A 19625-nucleotide genomic window follows, 5' to 3' on the forward strand; every position below is an offset into this window, starting at 1 on the left:
ACTCTAATGCCTCTTCTCAGAGGAGAAGGAACTCTCCCCAGAGGAGATTGACTTCCCCTCAGAGAATGGAGCATGAAGCTAGGATGAGACAAGCTACTCTGAGGATTGAAAGGGAAGAACTTGCCCTGGCCAAAGAGAAGCTTGCTTTTGCTAGAGAGCAGCAGATGAGTGGGTTAGCTCCCACTGGTGGCAGCAATCTCCCAAGAGAAAAAGAGAAGGGTTTAGATACTAAACACCTGACAAAGATAGTGCCCCCCTTTAAACAAGGGGACGACATCCAGAAATGGATGGCTGCTTTGGAGAGGGCCTGCACTGTACAGTGCATCCCCCAAAGTCAGTGGGCAGCTATACTGTGGCTCTCCTTTGATGGCAAAGGTAGAGATAAGCTCCTCACTACTAGAGTTGAGGATGCTAACAATTACCAGGTCCTGAAAAATGCACTGGTTGATGGGTTTGGCTTAACCACTGAGCAGTAAAGGTTGCTGTTCAGAGACACCCAGAAAACTCACCCTCAGGACTGGTCTGACTTTGTTGATTGTGCCACTAAGGCTTTGGAAGGCTGCTACTGGGTAGCAAGGTTACTGACTTCACAGGATTATATAATCTTATTATGAGAGAGCAAGTCTTAAATAATTGTCAGAACCAGTTATTACACCAGCACCTGGTAGACTCTGATCTGACCTCTCCACAAGAATTGGGTAAGAGGGCAGACAAATGGGTCAGAACCAGGATTAGGCCTAAGAACCAAGGTGGTGACCAGAAAAAGGAATCAACCAAGCCTCAAGAGCAAAAATCCTCTGAGGGGGGTGGGTCCCAGAATCCTTCTGATAACCAGAAGAAACCCTATTGTTATCCCTGTAAACAGGTGGGTCATTTGAAAACTGACAGCAGTTGCCCAAAGAATAACAATAAGGAGAACATACCCCCAAGTAACATTCCCAAGCCTCCTGTTACTACTAGTAGTAATCCCCCAGGTGGTGGGAGTGCCCCCAAGAATTTGGGTGCATTTACTTTGGGAGTTCCTGGAGACCCTGGCCTAACCAGGTCCCCAAACTTAGATACTCTTGTCTGTGAGACTGGCATGGGGTTTGCCAACTTCACAACTTGTCCCAACACTTTGGGCAAGTACAGACAGGAGCCCCTCATCAATGGTATAAAAGTTGAGGCCTATAGAGATACAGGGGCTAGCATCACTATGGTGACTGAGAGTCTAGTCCCCTCAAGGCAACTTTTACCTGGTGCCACATACCAGGTGACCAATATTGATGGAGTACAGAGAGATCATCCCATGGCAGTGGTCAATCTCAGCTGGGGAGGTGTCACTGGCCACAAGAGAGTGGCAGTGTCACCAAACTTGCCTGTAGATTGCCTACTGGGGAATGATTTAGAGCTCTCAGCCTGGGCTGAAGTAGAGCAAGAAACCCATTCTAAAATGGTAAACTCCCCTGGTAAGGTTAGTGGGGCAGTGATAGCCACAGCCCCAGTCCAAGATGTCCTCCCTGAACAGGTCAGGAGGGTTGTGCCAGTCACAACCCAATCTCAGACAACTTCCTTCCCAGAACAGGTTGTCAAGGCTGTAATGGTCACAGCCCACACCCAAACTGAGCCCCCTCCTGAAAAGGTTGGGAGAGTTGTGATGGCCACAGCTCAAACTCAGACAGATGACAGTGTTGTGAAGCCTGAAACTATGGATCACTCCACTCAGACAGAGAGCATTGAGGAGGAAGAGAAATCTCCCTCCCACCAGACTTTAGGAAAGGATCAGCCTCCTCAGGGAACTGATCTGACCCCTTGTGAAGGAACTGCCCCAGAGGTAGTCAGGCCTAGCCTGGCAGAACCCCTGATGTCAGTGGACCCTTCCAAGGTGGGACCCAGTCTGGAGCAGGTAACCTGCCCCTCTCTACCCTGCCTCAGTCAGCCCAGGGCTGTAGAGGTCAGGGAGGCCAGTGGTGGACCCCAAAGGGCCCCCTGTCCAAAAGAATTCCCCAATCAGCAGATTAAGGGCACTGAAGCTAGTAGTCCTAGCCAAGTGAAACTAAAACAAACTCCTGAGGGATCCCCCTTAAACTTAGTTAGGGACCTCCCACAGATGGACACTGTTGGGCACAGCCAAACCTGGGACCTAAGGGCCCCAAACCTGACCTGTCCCTCCAGTAAGCCAAACAGAGGGACCCAACCTCCAGCTGTAGGTAGCCAGAGGTTGACCCTGAGAGCCCAAAACAACTCAGTCTGGGAAAGAAAGGCCTCTATGGTGGAAAATGATTGGAGGAAGCTGAGCCCAAAATTAGTGGAGCCTCACTTCAGTACTCCATTTCAGCACCAGCCTTTTCCTTTGCCAAAACACACCACAGGTAGGGATTCCCTATGGTGGAGACCCTCAGATACCCTTAGGGTGAGGGATTGCTTAGTGGACCATGAGATAGGGGGTAACCATGCCAGTGCTGGTACTTCCTTATATGGCCACTCGGGCAATATAGGCTTACCTGGCAAGGATAGCCTTATCTCCTTTCGTTTGGGGGGGGGGGTTATGTAGGAAGGTAGATCCCTGACTATGGTTGCCCCCAACTTTTTTGCCTGGTGTTTTGCTGGTTTTCTGACTTAGTTGACCTGGGGCCCTGCTATTCAGGACCCCAGGCCCACTGCTCTCTCTGTTAAAATGGATTCCATGTACCCTAGGTACATATCCAATTGGATACTGAGTCACCTTATCAGACCCTGTACAGTATACCTTAGGTATCCAGGGCATAGGTGTACCCAGGGCCTACCAGGGGCTGAAGCATGTATTATGCCACCCCTGGCTGGCCATCCAAATCTGACACAACTGGCTGCACGACAGCTGGGGCAAGGTGGTGTAATCACCCCTTGCTTTAGATATAGTATACCTATATCTAACCCTAAAATGGACACACAGATCTCCTATCAGTCACTCCTATGGCAGGCCTTAACAATCCTGAAGGCAGAGTGCTTGGAATCGTGTGAGATAGTGCCCTGGCATGAGCTGAGCCTGTCTGCGGCTTTCGGGATCCATCCCTTAGCCGTTTCCATGATATCGCATACCATATACTCTTAAGTGCATTATAATCCTCGCGGTTATATGCCAACTCTGGTATCGCTTTATCAAAACATGTCGAGTAAGGTGTCATACGAATTGGAATACTAACCCCTCGCCAATTCTGGCGACGGGGTTAGCATTCCACCCTTCTAGAGGGACACGACATGTATGTAACCTATAACCCCGGTTAAAGTCAGACAGAGCCTTAGCATCCACAAAATGGATTCTGCCACCGAGACACAAGTCTGCCCTCCTGCTGCTGGGAGTCCTCCCAGAGCAGGAGGCAAGGACAAAGGGTTTCCTGCCAGGGGCGGTGCCAGCACCGTCCCAGACAGGGTTTTGTGTAATCCAGGTAGGCAGGGCTACAGAGGAAGGTGACTGCAAGTGGCACCCCGGTGCTCACTGTGCATAGGCCGGCTTGAACCAGTTCCAGGGGCACACCAGCCCCTGAGCTGGGGAAAGCCCGCCAAAGGAGAGGGGTGTAACCACCCCCCTCCTGGTCCCACCCATAGGGCAGGACTTAGTCGCGTGCCAGCCCCTTTTTCCAAGATAAAGGTAGGAGCAGGCCCCCTTCCAAATTAGATCATCTTTGGAATCAAGACACGACTTTCTACGAAAGGACTTCAAGATTTCTTCTTCAAGATTCTCCCTTGTGACTAAGGAGTAGTCACCCTGCATCCGCAGGCACCATCTTAAGAACACTGCGGTCTGCTGCAATTCCTTCCTCCGGAATCCGACTGCCCAGCTCGACGAGAACCGGCTTTTCTGGCACCTCTGACCTCTACCCACCTCTACAGCTAAGCTGAGAACCGTGGGTGCGACGAGACCTCGAGGGACCGGCCATCTTCAAGACTGCACGACTTCTTTCCAGCACGACCGCCGAGGAATCCCCTGGTGAGTGCTTTGGGGTCCGAGAAGCCCCGACCCTGAGCAGCTCCAGCACCGAAGTTCAGCCTCCCAGCATCTCCACGATCTGCGTGGGGCCCTTCTGCTTTTTGCTGCTCACCGCGTTGTTTGGCTACTAGCCCGCTGGCTTGTGGCCTTCCTAACGACGCCCGACTACATCACTGCTGCTGGTCTGGTTGCTCCAGGCCGGCCCTTGCTCCCTTCCGAAAGAGGAGCACCCCGGACCCTCCTGGTCCACTCCAGACGCCATTTTAGGTCCACCGCGTGGGCTTGAATTTGCCAAGACTTGTTGCCCCAATCCTGGGTCCAGCGACGTCGACAGCATCATCCATCGTGGGACAGTTCGCACCTCCATCCTGGTCGCCGACAACGCCTCCTGGTCCGTGAGACTGCAGAGCCCAGCGTCGCCCACTCGCCTAGTCGAGGTGACTATCATCCGGTGCCCTCCTGGTGCCACCTGACTACTGGCTAGTAGTCACGAACTTGGTCCCCTCTGCTTTCAGGTGTCATCTATCTTCGATCCAGGCTTGGATCACCCGAACAATCTTCACTGGTCGCCTGCCAGCAACTCCTTTCCTTCAGGCTCCTGGTTCGTCAACGGAGAATCCCGACGTCTTTTCAGACCTATGCAGCTGCAGCCCCTGGGCCTCAGCATAGCCTCACTATCCAAGGGTCCAGATCCACTTTCGTTTTTGACCTACCTAGTCGGGTTCGCCCGAGAACACTAACTTTGTGAATTCTAGCTTCCATAGGCTTTTTCCCGCCTTACGCGTGAGAGTTCCCACTCTGCACGTGGCGTCCCTAGGCCTCCTGCTCCTAACCTGAGTTCAGTATTGTAGGCCTAGCGTTTCTAAAGCCTCTGAGAATCGTTACTTACCTGCTAGTAATTCACATTCCACTTTTGTAGTATATGGTTTTCCGTGCCCCTCGGGCATTTGTGTAAATTGTGCGACTTGAAGTATTTTTATAAGAGTTTTGTTGTGTGCTTAGCTCCCTGTCTCATAAAGAGCCAGGGTAGTCTTGTTATAAATAAATACACTGTTTATTTTCATAACAACTTGTGTGGTGTCCTTTCACTGGGTGTTCAAGGGGTAATGTGATGGTAAAACAGCTGGCTTAACACGCCCTCTAGAGTCTTAGCCTTAGACTGCTCGTATCCATGCTACTAGGATAGCTGGTCTATAAGGTTGACTTACAACCAATCATCAATAAGGGTTGTTTGGACTGATATATAGTGATCACTAGAATAGTGAACACTGCACATCAGGCCAACTTCTCACAGCAGGCCTTTGGAGCTTCCCCCTGCCCATCCTGGGGGAGGAAACCTAGCACCTTGCCCAGGATGTGCATTGTTGCAGGTCCAGGAGAGCAGGGGGCTCTCCTCCCAGGGGTCCAGCAACATGTCTCCTGTGTGGCAGCCTAGGCAGCCTCTCAGTCCAGATGTGGATTGTGGTTAGGTCTGTGGTGCATTTTTCATTAAATCCCACACTGGCCTCAGTGTGGATTTAATGTGCTGAGAAGTTTGATACCAAACTTGTCAGTCTTCAGAGTAGCCATAATGGTGCTGTGAAGTTCGTAATGTAGACCTCCCAGCACCATATACTCTTAATGGCATCACTGCACTTACAGTGCCCAGGAATGGACCTGGGCACTGTAGGCGCACAGGGCTCATGCACCTGTGCCCACGTCAATGGCATAGGGCACCCAGCTAGAGGGGTGACTGATGTATGTCAGGGCAGTGGGTTTGTGCGACTGTTTAGTTCTGTACTTAAGGGGGTGGTCATGGGAACAGTCCAGCCCGAACTGCCGAGGACTCGGAAGCTTGTTTCCGGTCCAGGGAAAGAATGGCTTGGCAGTTCGGGCTGGACTGTTCCCATGAGGCACAGGGTCAGACTGATTTGCATATAGCCATGTCTGAACTGGGGTGGCAGAGTGGCCTAAAGAACGGTGATGGATTAAACCCAGATATGTTGACTGGGTGTGAGTGTTTGATTGGTTCAGATGTTCCGTCCATCACCACCCCCTTTTGTACCGTAGTTCTGCACTTAGGCACTCAGCCTGCAAAGGCAGTGTGTAGGTGCCAGGGTACAGGGCCCATAAGGATGGCACAATAAGTGCTGCAGTCCTTAGGGGTCTTCTCTGGTCACCATGCCCTGGGTACCTAGGGTACCATTTACTAGGGGCTGACAGGTGGGCAGAGATGCCAATTGGGTTTTGGTTTCAACACAGTTTTAGGGAAGGAACACACTCAGTCAAAGCACATCAGCAGTTAGAAAAAAGTGGGGGCATACCAATGCAAGAAAGATGGCACTTTTTCACAGCCATTGACAGGATAAAAGATGTATAAACTTATAGTTTACCTGTCGGTGTAGTTATGCAGCTTTAATAATTTTCCGGATTCACTATGCTGTGCATTATTCCGCCATCTAGTGGTTGGGTGCCGAATTGTAGTATTTCTTCTCTTTTTTTCGTGGCCTGGTGGGCGTCGACATACCACCATTTGATGTCCTTCTGCGACGTAGACATGCTTGGTCGTCATCTTTAGGTTCTGTTTTTTTTCACCCATGTTTCGTTCTTGTTTCCTTTACTTCTGCCTCTTCTTTCTGGCGGAGGTGGGTTCGCTAGTGAATCCAGAAAATTCTTCAAGCTGCAAAACTACACAGACAGGTAGGAAACTATACGTTTTGCATCATGAATCTTTTCTGGATTCACTATGCTGTGCATATACTTTGTAGCGGATTGCTAGTCTTGTCGTGGCTGGGTGAAGATGAGGGTTGGTTTGTGAATATATGTTGTAAGACCTTTTGTCCTACTTGTGCTTCCTTATTCACCTGAATATCCACGCAGTAGTGTTTTGGGAACAGGTGCACTGAAGACCATGTTGCTGCTTGGCAAATGTCTTGAATAGGTGCATCTGCTAGGAAAGCCACTGTTGCGCCTTTCTTTCTTGTCGAGTGAGCGTGCGGTGCACCTTGTAAGTCCTGATCTATTGTGGCACAACTGTTTGGCTTGTGCAATCCATCTTGCAATGATATTCTTTGTGACTGGCCGTCCACGAAAACGGTTAGCTAATGATACAAAAAACTGTTTTGTTTTTCTGCAGTCCTTGGTTCTAAGAAGTACATGACTGCCCTTTTGGCGTCCAGGGTGTGCAATGCTCTTTCTGCTTGTGTCTTTGGGTTTTTGAAAAAACTCTGTTATTTGTATTGTTTGGTTTACGTGGAACTTTGATACCACCTTTGGCATAAAATGTGGATCAGTTCTCATGACAATGTGGTCATTATGTATTTGGCTGTTGGGCTCTTGTAGTGTTAGAGCCTGTAATTCACTTATGCTACGTAGTGATGTAATTGCCACTAAAAACGCTGTCTTTGGTGTGAGCATTTGTAAAGTTGCCTTGTGGATTGGTTCAAATGGTGCCTTCATCATTTGTGCTAGAACCACATGGAGGTTCCATGCGGGTGGTGGTACCCTCTTTGGGGGTGCTATCCTCTTTGCTCCTTCTAGGAATCTTTTGACCACATGGGATGTGAAGAAACTCTTTCCTGTTTCTCCCCTTGTGTACGATACGATTGCTGCCAAGTGCATCCTTATGTGAGAAAGTGGCTCTATATGTACTGGACCAAAGTAAGGTACAGTGTGTATAGAGTCCACAATCCCCAGAGGTATTACAGAGGTTAAAGTCAGGGCTGACCTTACTCTCAAAAGTGGTAGCTTGGTCGAGCAGTAAGGCAGTACCCAAGGACAGTGTAAAGCATTTGTTGTACTCGGGCCCGTGATTGTTTCTGGCTCGACGTCGATACCCTTATGGAAGAAGACAGATGGCAGGCCCTCATCATTGCTGTTGGAGTCTCCTGATGCCCTGCCGATTATTATGCCGTTCATGGAGAAGACGCGACTTTACTAGCGCATATAGCATTTTGTCATTTCAATAAAGTACCTTGACGGAAAAGAGTTTACTGGATCTTCTCTTTTCTTCTATTCCACTAGACTAGACTTCACAAAACAGTGTTACTGTGGCCAATTCTGCCGTTTGAGGTTCAACTATATTTTAACTACTTATCATTGCTACAGATCAGCTTTATACAGAGGAGCCCTGACGAAGTTCCCTCTGGCAAAAATCGGGAACGAAGCACATTGGCTGTGTGCCAGTTCTAAAGATCAATTTAAATAAAAATAAGTAATTTTGGAACAGATTCTGATTTGCGCGTACTAACTTCACAACAAGTGCACCTTCAGTTTTTTCTTGATAACGTAGTGCGGGCTACCTGCCCATGCCTCCCTCGTACTCTCCCTCCTCATCTGCACCAATATCTACTCCCTCCAATACCTTTAGCTGTGCGGTGGACTCTATACTGTGGACAAGTTGTCGTACCCAACTGTAATGCAAAGACTTTTTAAAGTAAAACTGCTAGCACATCGCACAGAGTTGGTCGTTGTGTTCCGGAGAGACACAAGTTATAGGCCAGCTGTAGATCCTTGTGTGGATGTATGGCATTGCACTGAGGGCAACTTTGAAATGGAGTCCTTTCCATTACCCCTCCCAGAACATTCTCTGGATGGAAAACAGTAGTCAAATAGACGGTCCTTCGGGGACTCGTCACCAATGTCTTGACCACTTTGCGGGCTAAAAATCGAATACAGCGTTAGCTTCTATGGGTCTATAGGGCTTTGAGGAAGGGCGTCAAAAGCAAGCTTCAAAGAACACATCCAAACCAGAATGTTGAGAAAAACGATCAGAAGATGGAGCCTGTGACCAAGCGCATTACCTCAAGAAGGGGGAGGGGGTGGGTGTCACAGGATCACATGACATTAAGGCCTTTCTATGAAGAAAAATAAGTTGTAAACGTCAGAGCCCAACACTAGCAGGGATGAGTATGCAGGGCATGTGTGTCTACAGCCAAATAGGCTGTGAATATAAATCTAGATGGAAAATTGCTGGAAGCCATGATAAACACACGGCCACATGACTTAAAAAGACAATGAGGGTCTGAAGAGTCAGACATCTACCTTTTGAATGCAAAAAAGAGACAGTCAGTGCTTTGCAATGTCAAAATCAGGCAGCAAAAAACAACAGTGTGCTGTCCGGTAGATACACAAATATGAACTGCCTAAAGTTGTTAAATCATCGTTTCAACCAAAAACCTGTTTTATATTTTGAAACTGGAGAAGGAAGGGCCAGACAATGCATTTCTAAAGAAAAAAGGTTAAGAACGGTATTTTTAAATGTGAAACAATACCTGTCGTAAGAACTTGTTGGCTATTAAAGCATCTGGAGAAACATCAGTCTGATGGCAGGTTGGGCACATGTGATCCTCCGATTCTAGCAGTGATGATCTAATACCTGGGGATAACAAAGCTGTAGGTTAGGGACCGATTGAAATAACATTAGAATGTGCCACAAATATATATGCATAAGACAGCCTGAAAACAGACATTTGGATGTACTGGCAGAGTTTCCTATATACACTGAACAACCCATGATTAATAGCTTTCAACATAAGGAAAATGCTACTTACCAGTATGCATCTGTTCTTGGCATGTAGAGCTGCAGAGTTGCAAAACGTGCATAGATGGCCGCCTAGTGTTGGGCCAGGAAGTTTGCAGTTTGTTTTAGTTCTAGAAAGTCTTTGGAAGTCACAGGATAGGTGACTCCTTTGGATCATACTGCGCATGGGCATCGGCTCCATCCCCAGATTGTTTTTCGCCATTAGGGAAGTGATGGAGTTTTACAAGAAAAGTAAGGATGTCTATGTAATTTGTATCTAATTAAGATAATACTGGAACAGATAAAGGTAGGCGGGCGGGCGCAACTCTGCAGCTCTACATGCCAAGAACAGATGCATACTGGTAAGTAGCATTTTCCGTTCGAGGCATATGAGCTGCAGATTACACACTGTGCATAGATTGTATAGCAGTACCCACATTTAGCGGCGACCACCAGTATCTGTTGCCGTGGTTTGAAACAGGGTTTTTAGTACAGCTTGGCCCACAGTAGCTTGTTTAGTTTCAACATCCACACAATAGTGTTTTGTGAATGTGTGCAGTGTAGACCATGTAGCTGCTTTGCAAATGTCGTCTAGGGGAATGTTCCCTAAAAATGCCATTGAAGCCCCTATTTTCCTCGTAGAATGGGCTTTAGGAGGAATAGATAACGTACGTTTAGCTTTGTGGTAACAAATTTGTATGCATTTGACAATCCACCTAGCTATGCCAGATTTTGATATGGGGTTACCCTTATGTGATGGTGAAAAACACAAAGTTGTTTTGTTTTACGAAATGTTTGTGTTCTTTCAATGTAGTAAAGCAATGCTCTTTTGACATCTAAGGTGTGAAGAGCTCTTTCTGCGACTGTGGCTGCGAGAAAAATACGGGCAGCTCAACAGACTGATTTAGATGGAAGGGTGAAATTACTTTTGGAAGGAATTTAGGATTAGTACGGAGAACCACTTTATTATGGTGCATTTGCAGAAAGGGTTCTTGAATAGTGAATGCTTGTAATTCACTAACTCTCCTGAGAGAAGTGATAGCTACTAGGAAAGCTACTTTCCAAGTTAGGAATTGCAATTCACATTTATGTAACGGTTCAAAGGGAGGTCCCATTAACCGTGTGAGAACAATGTTTAAGTTCCACACCGGTGAAGGTGGTGTTCTGGTAGGGATTATTCTTTTGAGTCCTTCCATAAAAGCCTTTATGGCAGGCACTCTAAAAAGAGATAGATGTTGTCTATTTTGTAGGTATGCTGCAATGGCAGCAAGGTGCAGTCTGATAGACGTGTATGCCAAATGACACTTTTGAAGGTGTAATAGGTATCCTATGATGTGTTGAATAGACACATCTAAAGGATTGATGTGGTTGTTTTGACAGTATATTACAAACCGTTTCCACTTGGCTGCATAACATGTTCTAGTGGTGGGACATCTAGCTTCAATAATAACGTTCATACAGTCTGAAGGGAGGTTAAGGTAACCAAACTATGACTTCAGGAGCCAGATCGCTAGGTTGAGCTGAGCTGGGTCCGGGTGTCTGATCTCTCCATGGTTCTGCGTTAATAAGCGTGGAGATAGGCATAGTTTCTGGTGTGGTACCATAGAAAGTTGCAGCAGCGTGGTGTACCACGGTTGTCTGGGCCAAGTTGGAGCAACTAGAATGAGTCTTAGGGAATGTTGCTGTAGTCTGCGTACTACTAACGGAAGTAGTGGGAGAGGCGGTAAAGCGTACGCAAATTTTCCAGACCAGTTCATCCATATCGCATTGCCTTTGGACAGCGGGTGTGGATATCTGGCGGAGAAGCTTGGGCATTTTGCGTTTTCGTGGGTAGCGAAGAGGTCTATCTGAGGTTGTCCCCACAGTTGAAAGAATGGTTGAAGAACTTGTGGATGAAGTTCCCATTCGTGGATCTGCTGTGTCTGTCGACTTAGCAGATCTGCTATGGTGTTTTGTACTCCTGGAACATGCTGGGCTAAGAGAAAGATCTTTAGTGGTATGGCCTATTTCCATATCTGCTGCGCTAACAGAGAGCTGTAGAGTGTGTGTTCCCCCTTGTTTGTTTATGTAGTACATGGCTGTCATATTGTCTGTGCGAACTCAGACAGCTTTGCCTGATACTTGCTTTTGGAATGCTTTTAGGGCTAGAAATACAGCTAGTAACTCCAGGTGGTTGATGTTGAGTGACTTTCATTGTGGTGTCCACCTGCCTTGCATGGTGTGATGCAGTAGGTGAGCTCTCCAGCCGGAGAGCGATGCGTCCGCTGTTATGACTATTTGAGGAACTAGCTCTAGGAACGGTCGGCCTTTTGAAAGGTTTTTGGTGCTCCACCATTGCAGAGTGAGATGAGTCAGACTGTCTACCAAAACTAGGTCTGTTAATTGACCGTGAGCCTGGTTCCATTGGTGTGTTAAGCACTCTTGAAGTGGACGCTTTTGTAGTCTTGCGTGAGGTACTATGAATATGCAAGATGCCATCATTCCTATGAGCTGCATGAACACTCGAGCTGGAAGAGAGTGTTGTGGTTTGAATTTTGTTAGGAGAGTTTGTACACTTGGGATAGGCTAGTGCTAATTCGGTGATTATTGTAGCACCAAGATATTGTTCTACATGGGACGCTTGCAGATGTGACTTGGTGTGATTTACTGTGAATCCCAAGTCGTGGAGTAGTTGAATTGTGGCGTGTGTGTGTTGTACACACAGGCTGTATGAGCTAGCCTTTATGAGCAAGTCGTCTAGATATGGGAAGACGTGAATATGCTGTCTTCTAAGGTGAGCTGCTACTACCGCTAGGCATTTGGTAAACACCCTTGGTGCTGTTGTGACTCCGAATGGAAGTACTTTGAATTAGTAGTGCTGACCGTCTAGTACAAATCTGAGATATTTTCTGTGCGCTGTGTGGATAGGAATGTGGAAGAGGCGTCCTTGAGATCTATAGTGGCATGGAAGTTGTTTTGTAAAAGGAGTGGAAGGACCTGCTGGATTGTAACCATATGAAAGTGGTCTGATTGTATGTACAAGTTTAGGGGTCTGAGGTTTTGAATAGGCCTCAGAGATCCATCCTTCTTTGGACTTAAAAAAAATACAGGGAGTATACTTTTTTGTTTAGCTGATGCAGTGGAACTATTTCTATTTTATTTTTCTGCATGAGGGATATAACCTCCTGTCTGAGCAGTATCAAATGTTCTTGTGACATTGGACGCTGTTTGGGTGGTATGTTTGGGGGGGTGGATGTTAGTTCGAGACAGTAACCTAACTGAATTATTTGTTGCACCCACCTGTCTGATGTGATGTTTTTCCAGGCTGGCAGGTATTGTTGTAGCCTTCCCCCGACAGGAGTGGAATGCGGCGGGGGAAGGGGTGGGAAATCATTGGGCAGGGGTGGAGGTAGAGTGGGAGTTGTTTTTACCTCTGCCTTTGTCGTTACCTCTGTAACCGCCTTTTTGGTAGCCCCTACTATAGGTGGATTGTGTGGGGGATTTGTAAGAAGTAGAGGGTGTGTCTGAAGAGTATCCCCTTGTGGCGCCTCTGTAAGATGAGCAGCGAACTGAGCGTCTGGGAGCCTGCGACTCCAAGGCTCCCATAGATTTAGCTGTATCGGTATCCTTTTTCATCTTTTCAAGGAATACGTCCACATTAGGTTCGAATAAGTGTCGCTCAAAGGGCTGGTTAAGTATGGCACTTTGAACTTCAGGTTTGAACCCTGAAATGTATAGCCATGCATGTCTGCGCAACAGAACACTGGTATTATTTGCTCTGGAGGCAGTGTCTACTGTATGTAGTGCACAACGAATAGAGGTGTTTGTGATATTTGTACCCTCTTGTATAAGCTCATTTGCCCTGTTTTTATACTTATCGGTGAGGTGCTGCATTAAAGATTCTAATTCATCATAATGTGCCCTGTCGTATCTTACAAATAATGCCTGTGTATTGGCAATACGCCACATGTTTGCTGCCTGAGACGCAGTTCTTTTACCGGATGCGTCAAGGAGCTTAGACTATCTGGTGGGGGAGTTTCACCTGATGTTTGTGCATTTGCTCTTTTGCGTGCAATAGAGACGACAAGAGAGTCTAATGGTGCTGGGCCTTTAATATAGGCTGGATCTGAAGGGGCAGCTTTATATTTTTTCTCTATCCGTGGGTTGATGACCCGAGTTCTAACTGGGTCTTTGAAGATTTCTGGAGCATGCTTAACTCCCTTAAGCATGGGTAAAATTGACGCGGACCTTTGTGCATTGTCAAAGGCATCCATTAGGAAGTCTTCTTCTACAGGGTCAGTATGTAGGTCAACCCCATGGTATTGTGCAGCCCTATGTACTAGTTGATTAAATCCATAGTATCTTCTGGTGGGGAAGGCCTAGAGGGATATATGTCGTCTTGAGGGACGTTAGGAGTGTTATAATCATTCCAAGGGTTAGGTGAGCCCGGAGGAATAGACTGATCTGGTGGCTCACTATCTGTACCACCCCTTGTGTCATCAGAGCTATCATCCCTGTTGTCATCATCTGCTATGGGAGAAGGTGTAGGGGGAGTGGTGTGGTAGGGGAGGAGGCGGTGATGGTGTATGTGGAGGACAGAGGAGGAGGAGAAGGAATCCTTAGAGGAGAGGTAGCGATGTCCTTCTTTGGATGAGGTGTAGGTGTGTCCAGTGGTCGATTTTTTTTAACTAAGTTAGTCGACCAGTGTTTGGATCCTTAACCAAAGTCTTTTGTGCAGGGTCTGGATGAAATAAGTCCTCTGCGGGAGGCAGATCCTTTGGTGCGGAGGGCTTTTTTGGCACCGAGCTGTGAGCTTCTTTTGGCTTTGAAGCTTGTTTGCAGTGTCTTTAGCCACGGAAGTATGTACCTTTTTCGGCTCCGATGGTTTTTTAGTTTCTGATGGGTTTTTCGGATCCGATGGGTTTTTCGACTCCGAAGCGGGTTTGCTTGGGTCCGAGTGTGGTTTCGGTGCCGAGGAGCTAACATTAGGTTTTGGGGCCGATTGTTTCGATGCGGTCGTGGAAGCAGACGATGGTATCTTTCTCGGTGCCGGTAGATGTGCGCCGGCATCGTGTGCAGGCGGACTCGGGCCCACGACGCCTGAAGGCTTAGTGGGCTTCTTAGCCGAGCTCGAAGGCAGGGCTTTGGAAGCAGTGTCTTGGTGTGCACTCGAGCCAGAGGGTGTGACCGAAGCCTTTTTTTAATGTATGGGGGAAGGGTCGGGTCGACGTTCTTACTTACGACCCTCTGTGCCGGAGTGATGTCCTCGACTTCGGAATCTTCGGCATCGGAGTTGCTGTTGACGCCATGTTGTTGTTCTGGGACGTCGACGCCCTCTTGGAAGAGGTCATCTAGAATCGGAGCTGATGAACGAGCCATTGTTCTCCGCACTCTTTGGTCCCGGATCGTCTTCTTTGGCCTCGTGCTCCGGTGAGAGACAAAGGTTACACACCTCATGTAGGTCTGTGTGGGGAAACTTCGACCTACATAGAGGACACTTTTTAAATGGCGTCCTTTCCATGAGCTGGAAGTGGAGGCCTAGGTAGGCCCGAAGGTCTTCGTCGACGACCAGAATCGAAGACTTCGGAGTTGAAGAGTAGCGTCGACTGGAAAAGGCGGTCGAAACAATACCGTCAAAGCTGGTGAGGATTGCGCGCCGAAGGAAATCGGTTCCAACACGGAGCACAGGAAACGCATCCGAGCCCGGTGGCAGAAAAAAATACAATCTGGGGATGGAGCCGATGTCCATGCGCAGTATGATCCAAAGGAGGGAGTCACCTATCCTGTGACTTCCAAAGACTTTCTAGAACAAAAAAAAACTGCAAACATCTGGGCCCAACACTAGGTGGTCATCTATGCACAGTATGTATTCTGCAGCTCATATGCCTCTAACACAACTATATTATGCCCCCATCAACTGCATTTGGCTCTTACATTCATCACAATAGCTGTTTCCACAACAAGGGATGACAACAGCATCATTCATTATATCTTTGCAGATAAGACATAACAGCTCGTCAGGAATTGGGTCATCATCATCTGAGGAGGAGGAAGGATCTTCAGGTAGAAATGGTGGCTTTTCTTTCTTCCCCATTGCATAAGCCTCTCTAAAAAATCAAATAGTGGACACAGATAAGACAAAGGTTAACTAATATAAGGCTACACCAAGCAGCAGCAGTAGTTTTCATAAAGTGTAGTTTCCAGTAGTAGAAAATCGCAATATTGCATTTTTAGGAAATCAATTAGCAATATGTTCTACACAGACAGTTTGGAAAAAAAGTAAACAGGGGTTCTGTAATTATGTTTCAGCCGCACTTTCCAAACAAAGCAAATTTCTAGTTTGCTATTAACTTTAAATCCATTTGAATAATCGATGCACAATTTAACAAACCTCTGGCAAAACTGGATACGGTTTAGCATGACACTTTCGTACAGGAGCAAAAAAGTTAAGGGGGGGAGGGGGGGGGGGGGGGGGGATTGCCCAAAAAGCATCCTTTTTCCATTTAAATTCCTTTATGGACTTTTGCTTTCGAATACAGCAAAAAACAAAAAAAACAACTGTTTTACAGATTAACACTAAATTGGTTTTGAAAGTAGGACTTTACTCTGACAGCATGCACTTCAGGTCTCGCCTATCAGATAGTCCAAGTTGTATGCTTCCAAAAAGACCTACTGTCAGCTTAAATTGGGCTTAGTGCTCATCCTTTGCTTTGCACTGTTTGGCTTCATTGTCATTAACATGCTCGCTTTTTGTGGTCTTTCCTTCCTCCTCTAGTTTTGTCCCACCCCTGGAGCATGGTTTCAATACTTGTGTCCTTCCACTGCTTACTATTCAGTTGCCTTTTTTTATTGGTTTTTGAGTAAGCTCTCCATGCAAGTGCATATGCTTTTCATTCACCTCACTTGTGTACTTTCCTTCTAAAACCGCCATGCTGCCTGTTGCTCTCTCACATGTTTCTCCCAGCCACCTCTCCATGTTGCGCTTGCGCTAGTATGCTTTTCCATTCACAGTATTGAGCTTCTCCCCTGAGAGCTCTATGTTGCTCTCACTCCTACTCTGTACTATTGATAGCCCACTGTGTTGATTTTGTCACCCTGTAGGAAGCTGGCACTGTATATACTATACCAAAATGAGGTATAGTGTACATAGAGTCCAGTGAAACCCCAAAGGTAGACAGAGGTTAAAGTAGATACCACCTTACTCTCTGTAGTAGTGTGGGTGAGATGTAAGGCTGTATTAGAGGGTAGTGTTAAGCATTTGTTGTACACACGCAGGCAGCAAATGATGTCACACACAAAGACTGAACTCAGACCAATTTGTTCGATTAAAATGTTTTATTTAGTTCTTTTGTTTCTCGAACCAAGCCAAGCCTGGTACAGGTAAGTGAAATAATACTTTGCAAATTCTTATGCAGTTAATTACAGTTTAAGGCAGGTTCAAATGCAGTTAGTTGGATTACAGGTAAGTCAACAATTTGAAATTACTTTTCAGTTACTATACAGATTACTCTGCACGTTACTGTTTAGATTACTTTGAGTGACTTTTGCTAATCAGTGTGATATTCCTAGATATCACACTGAGACATCCCTAGACCAAAGATAAGTAATTCACTTTTAGTACATTTGCAGTGTTTAAAGGTTTCATACAAAGCTACTCCGCATTTAAAACAATTTTCAAGAAAAGCAGTCAAGAAAATCCTATGGGAGGAAATGGAGTTATCGGTTTATAGGCAAGTAGTTATTTGTGAGAGTTGGTATTCTGGGGTAAGAACCAGGGGTAAACAAGCATTCGATAAGCCAGTAGGTCTGAAATTGATGGCCAGTCTTTTGGTTTTGTCAGTGCATGACTTGCATGGATTTTGTAAAACTCTATTGGTGTGGTAGCTACCAGGCCCTCACCGTTTTAACAAACATTGTCAAAAACAAAAATAGTTTTGGTCTCAAAAAGCGCACATTGCAGGAATCGTAGTCTTTTCTTGGTTTTCTTTTTTTTTCGTAGCCCAGGTGGGCGTCTACGTCCCACCTTTTGGTGTCCTTCCTGTGACGTCGGCATGCTTCCTGCGGAAGCTCCCACCCTTGGGCGCCATCTTCGGATTCTTTTTTTCTCCGTTTGTTTTGTTTCCGAATAGTATGGCAATGTTTGAATATTTGTTTCACCGCTTTTTTCTTCAAGTCTGTTTAAGTCTTTTGACCCGTTTTTACCACCTCTTACTCCAGTCTCATCTTTCTGGCGGAGGTGGGTGGGTTCGCTAGTGAATCCAGAAAGATCTTCAAGCTGCAAAACTACACCGACAGGTAAGAAACTATTCGTTTTGCAGCGTGAATCTTTCTGGATTCACCATGCTGTGCATTGACTTTGTAGAGGTTTGTTACCATTGTGGCGGCTGGGTGGAAGATGAGCTTTGGTTTTTTAAATTTGTGTTGAAGCACCTTCTGTCCTACTTGTGCTTCTTTGTTCATTTGTATGTCCACACAGTAGTGTTTTGTGAACGTGTGCACTGAAGCCCATGTTGCCGCCAGGCATATGTTCTGAATGGGAGCGTTAGCCAGGAAGGCTATTGTTGCTCCCTTTTTCCCAGTTGAATGGCCCACGGCCCCTCTGCCAGTTCTTGCCCAGCTTGTTTGCGGCAGAATTGTACTGCTTGCGCGATCCATCGTGCAATTGTCCCCTTAGTAACTGCTTTTCCCATGAAACTGTCTGCGAATGACACAAACAATTGTTTTGTTTTTCTATGATCCTTAGTTCTCTCTATGTAGTGCATGACTGCTCGTCTGGCGTCCAGAGTGTGCAGTGCCCTTTCTGCGTTTGTCGTTGGTTTCTGGAAGAAACAAATAGTTTCTTACCTGTCGGTGTAGTTTTGCAGCTTGAAGATCTTTCTGGATTCACTATGCTGTGCATTATTCCGCCGGCTAGTGGTTGGGTCCGGATTCGTAGTTTCTTTTTTTTTCGTAGCTCAGGTGGGCGCCGACGTCCCACCTTTTGGCAATGTTTCGATCTTTTCTTTTACCGCTCCTTCCCTTGAAGTTTTATTAAAGTCTCTTTTTTTTTGTTTACCTCCTCTTTCTCCAGCCTCATCTTTCTGGCGGAAGTGGGTGGGTTCGCTAGTGAATCCAGAAAGATCTTCAAGCTGCAAAACTACACCAACAGGTAACAAACTATTCGTTTTGCAGCGTGAATCTTTCTGGATTCACTATGCTGTGCATAGACTTTGTAGCGGTTTGTGGTCATTGTGGCGGCTGGGTGGAAGATGAGCTTGAGTTTTTGAATATGTGCTGAAGCGCCTTCTGTCCCACTTGTGCTTCCTTGTTCATTTGTATGTCCACACAGTAGTGGTTCGTAAACGTGTGCACAGAAGCCCATGTTGCCGCCAGGCATATGTCCTGAATGGGAGTGTTTGCCAATAAGGCTATTGTAGCTCCCTTTTTCCTGGTTGAATGGGCCTGTGGCCCTTCAGTTAGTTCTTGTCCAGCTAGTTTGTGGCAGAATTGTATTGCTTGCGCGATCCATCGTGCAATTGTCCCTTTAGTAACAGCTTTTCCCATGAAACTCAGCAAATGACACAAAAAACTGTTTTGTTTTTCTGTGATTGTTAGTTCTCTCAATGTAATGCATGACTGCACGTCTCGCGTCCAGAGTGTGCAGTGCCCTTTCAGCTTTTGTTGGTTTCTGGAAGAAACTTGGTATTTGAATTGTCTGGTTGATGTGGAACTTGGACACCAGCTTTGGCATAAAGTGTGGGTCCATTCTCATCACCACCCTATCGTTGTGAATTTGTATGTAGGGTTCTTGTAGCGTTAACGCCTGTAGCTCGCTCACCCTGCGCAGCGAGGTGATTGCCACCAGGAAAGCGGTTTTCAAAGTTAGCATTTGTAGGGAGGCCTTATGGATCGGTTCAAAGGGCGCTTTCATGAGTTCCGTCAGTACTAGGTTGAGGTTCCACGCTGGTGCTGGTAACCTCTTTGGCAGTGCGATCCTCTTTGCACCTTCCAAGAATCTTTTTACAATTTGTGAAGTAAAGAAGCTTTTCCCTGTCTCTCCTCTAGTGTAAGCGACTATGGCTGCCAGGTGTACCCTTAGAGAGGATGAGCTCAGATTAGCCTCGAGCAGGTGCGTGAGGTATTTAAACACTGTTGAGTCTCTTGTCATCTTGTTGTGCAGTTTTTCCCTACTGCACCATAGTGTGAACCTCTTCCATTTGG

General features: G+C 46.6%; 1 protein-coding gene across 5 annotated transcripts in view; it reads right to left on the reverse strand.

The window, feature by feature from the left end:
- RBBP6 (RB binding protein 6, ubiquitin ligase) overlaps window positions 1-19625 on the reverse strand; it is a 418994-nt gene that overhangs the window by 233365 nt on the left and 166004 nt on the right. For all 5 annotated transcript variants that reach the window (XM_078664816.1, XM_078664819.1, XM_078664818.1 and 2 more), the window contains exons 8-9: window positions 15360-15532; window positions 9199-9302 (exon numbers count right to left, since the gene is read on the reverse strand). In XM_078664816.1, coding sequence (XP_078520942.1) covers window positions 9199-9302; window positions 15360-15532 — 277 coding nt within the window. The remainder of the gene's footprint in view (window positions 1-9198; window positions 9303-15359; window positions 15533-19625) is intronic.

This window comes from Lissotriton helveticus, chromosome 10 (assembly GCF_964261635.1).
Source record: "Lissotriton helveticus chromosome 10, aLisHel1.1, whole genome shotgun sequence".
In the NCBI taxonomy this organism is placed as follows: domain Eukaryota; kingdom Metazoa; phylum Chordata; class Amphibia; order Caudata; family Salamandridae; genus Lissotriton; species Lissotriton helveticus.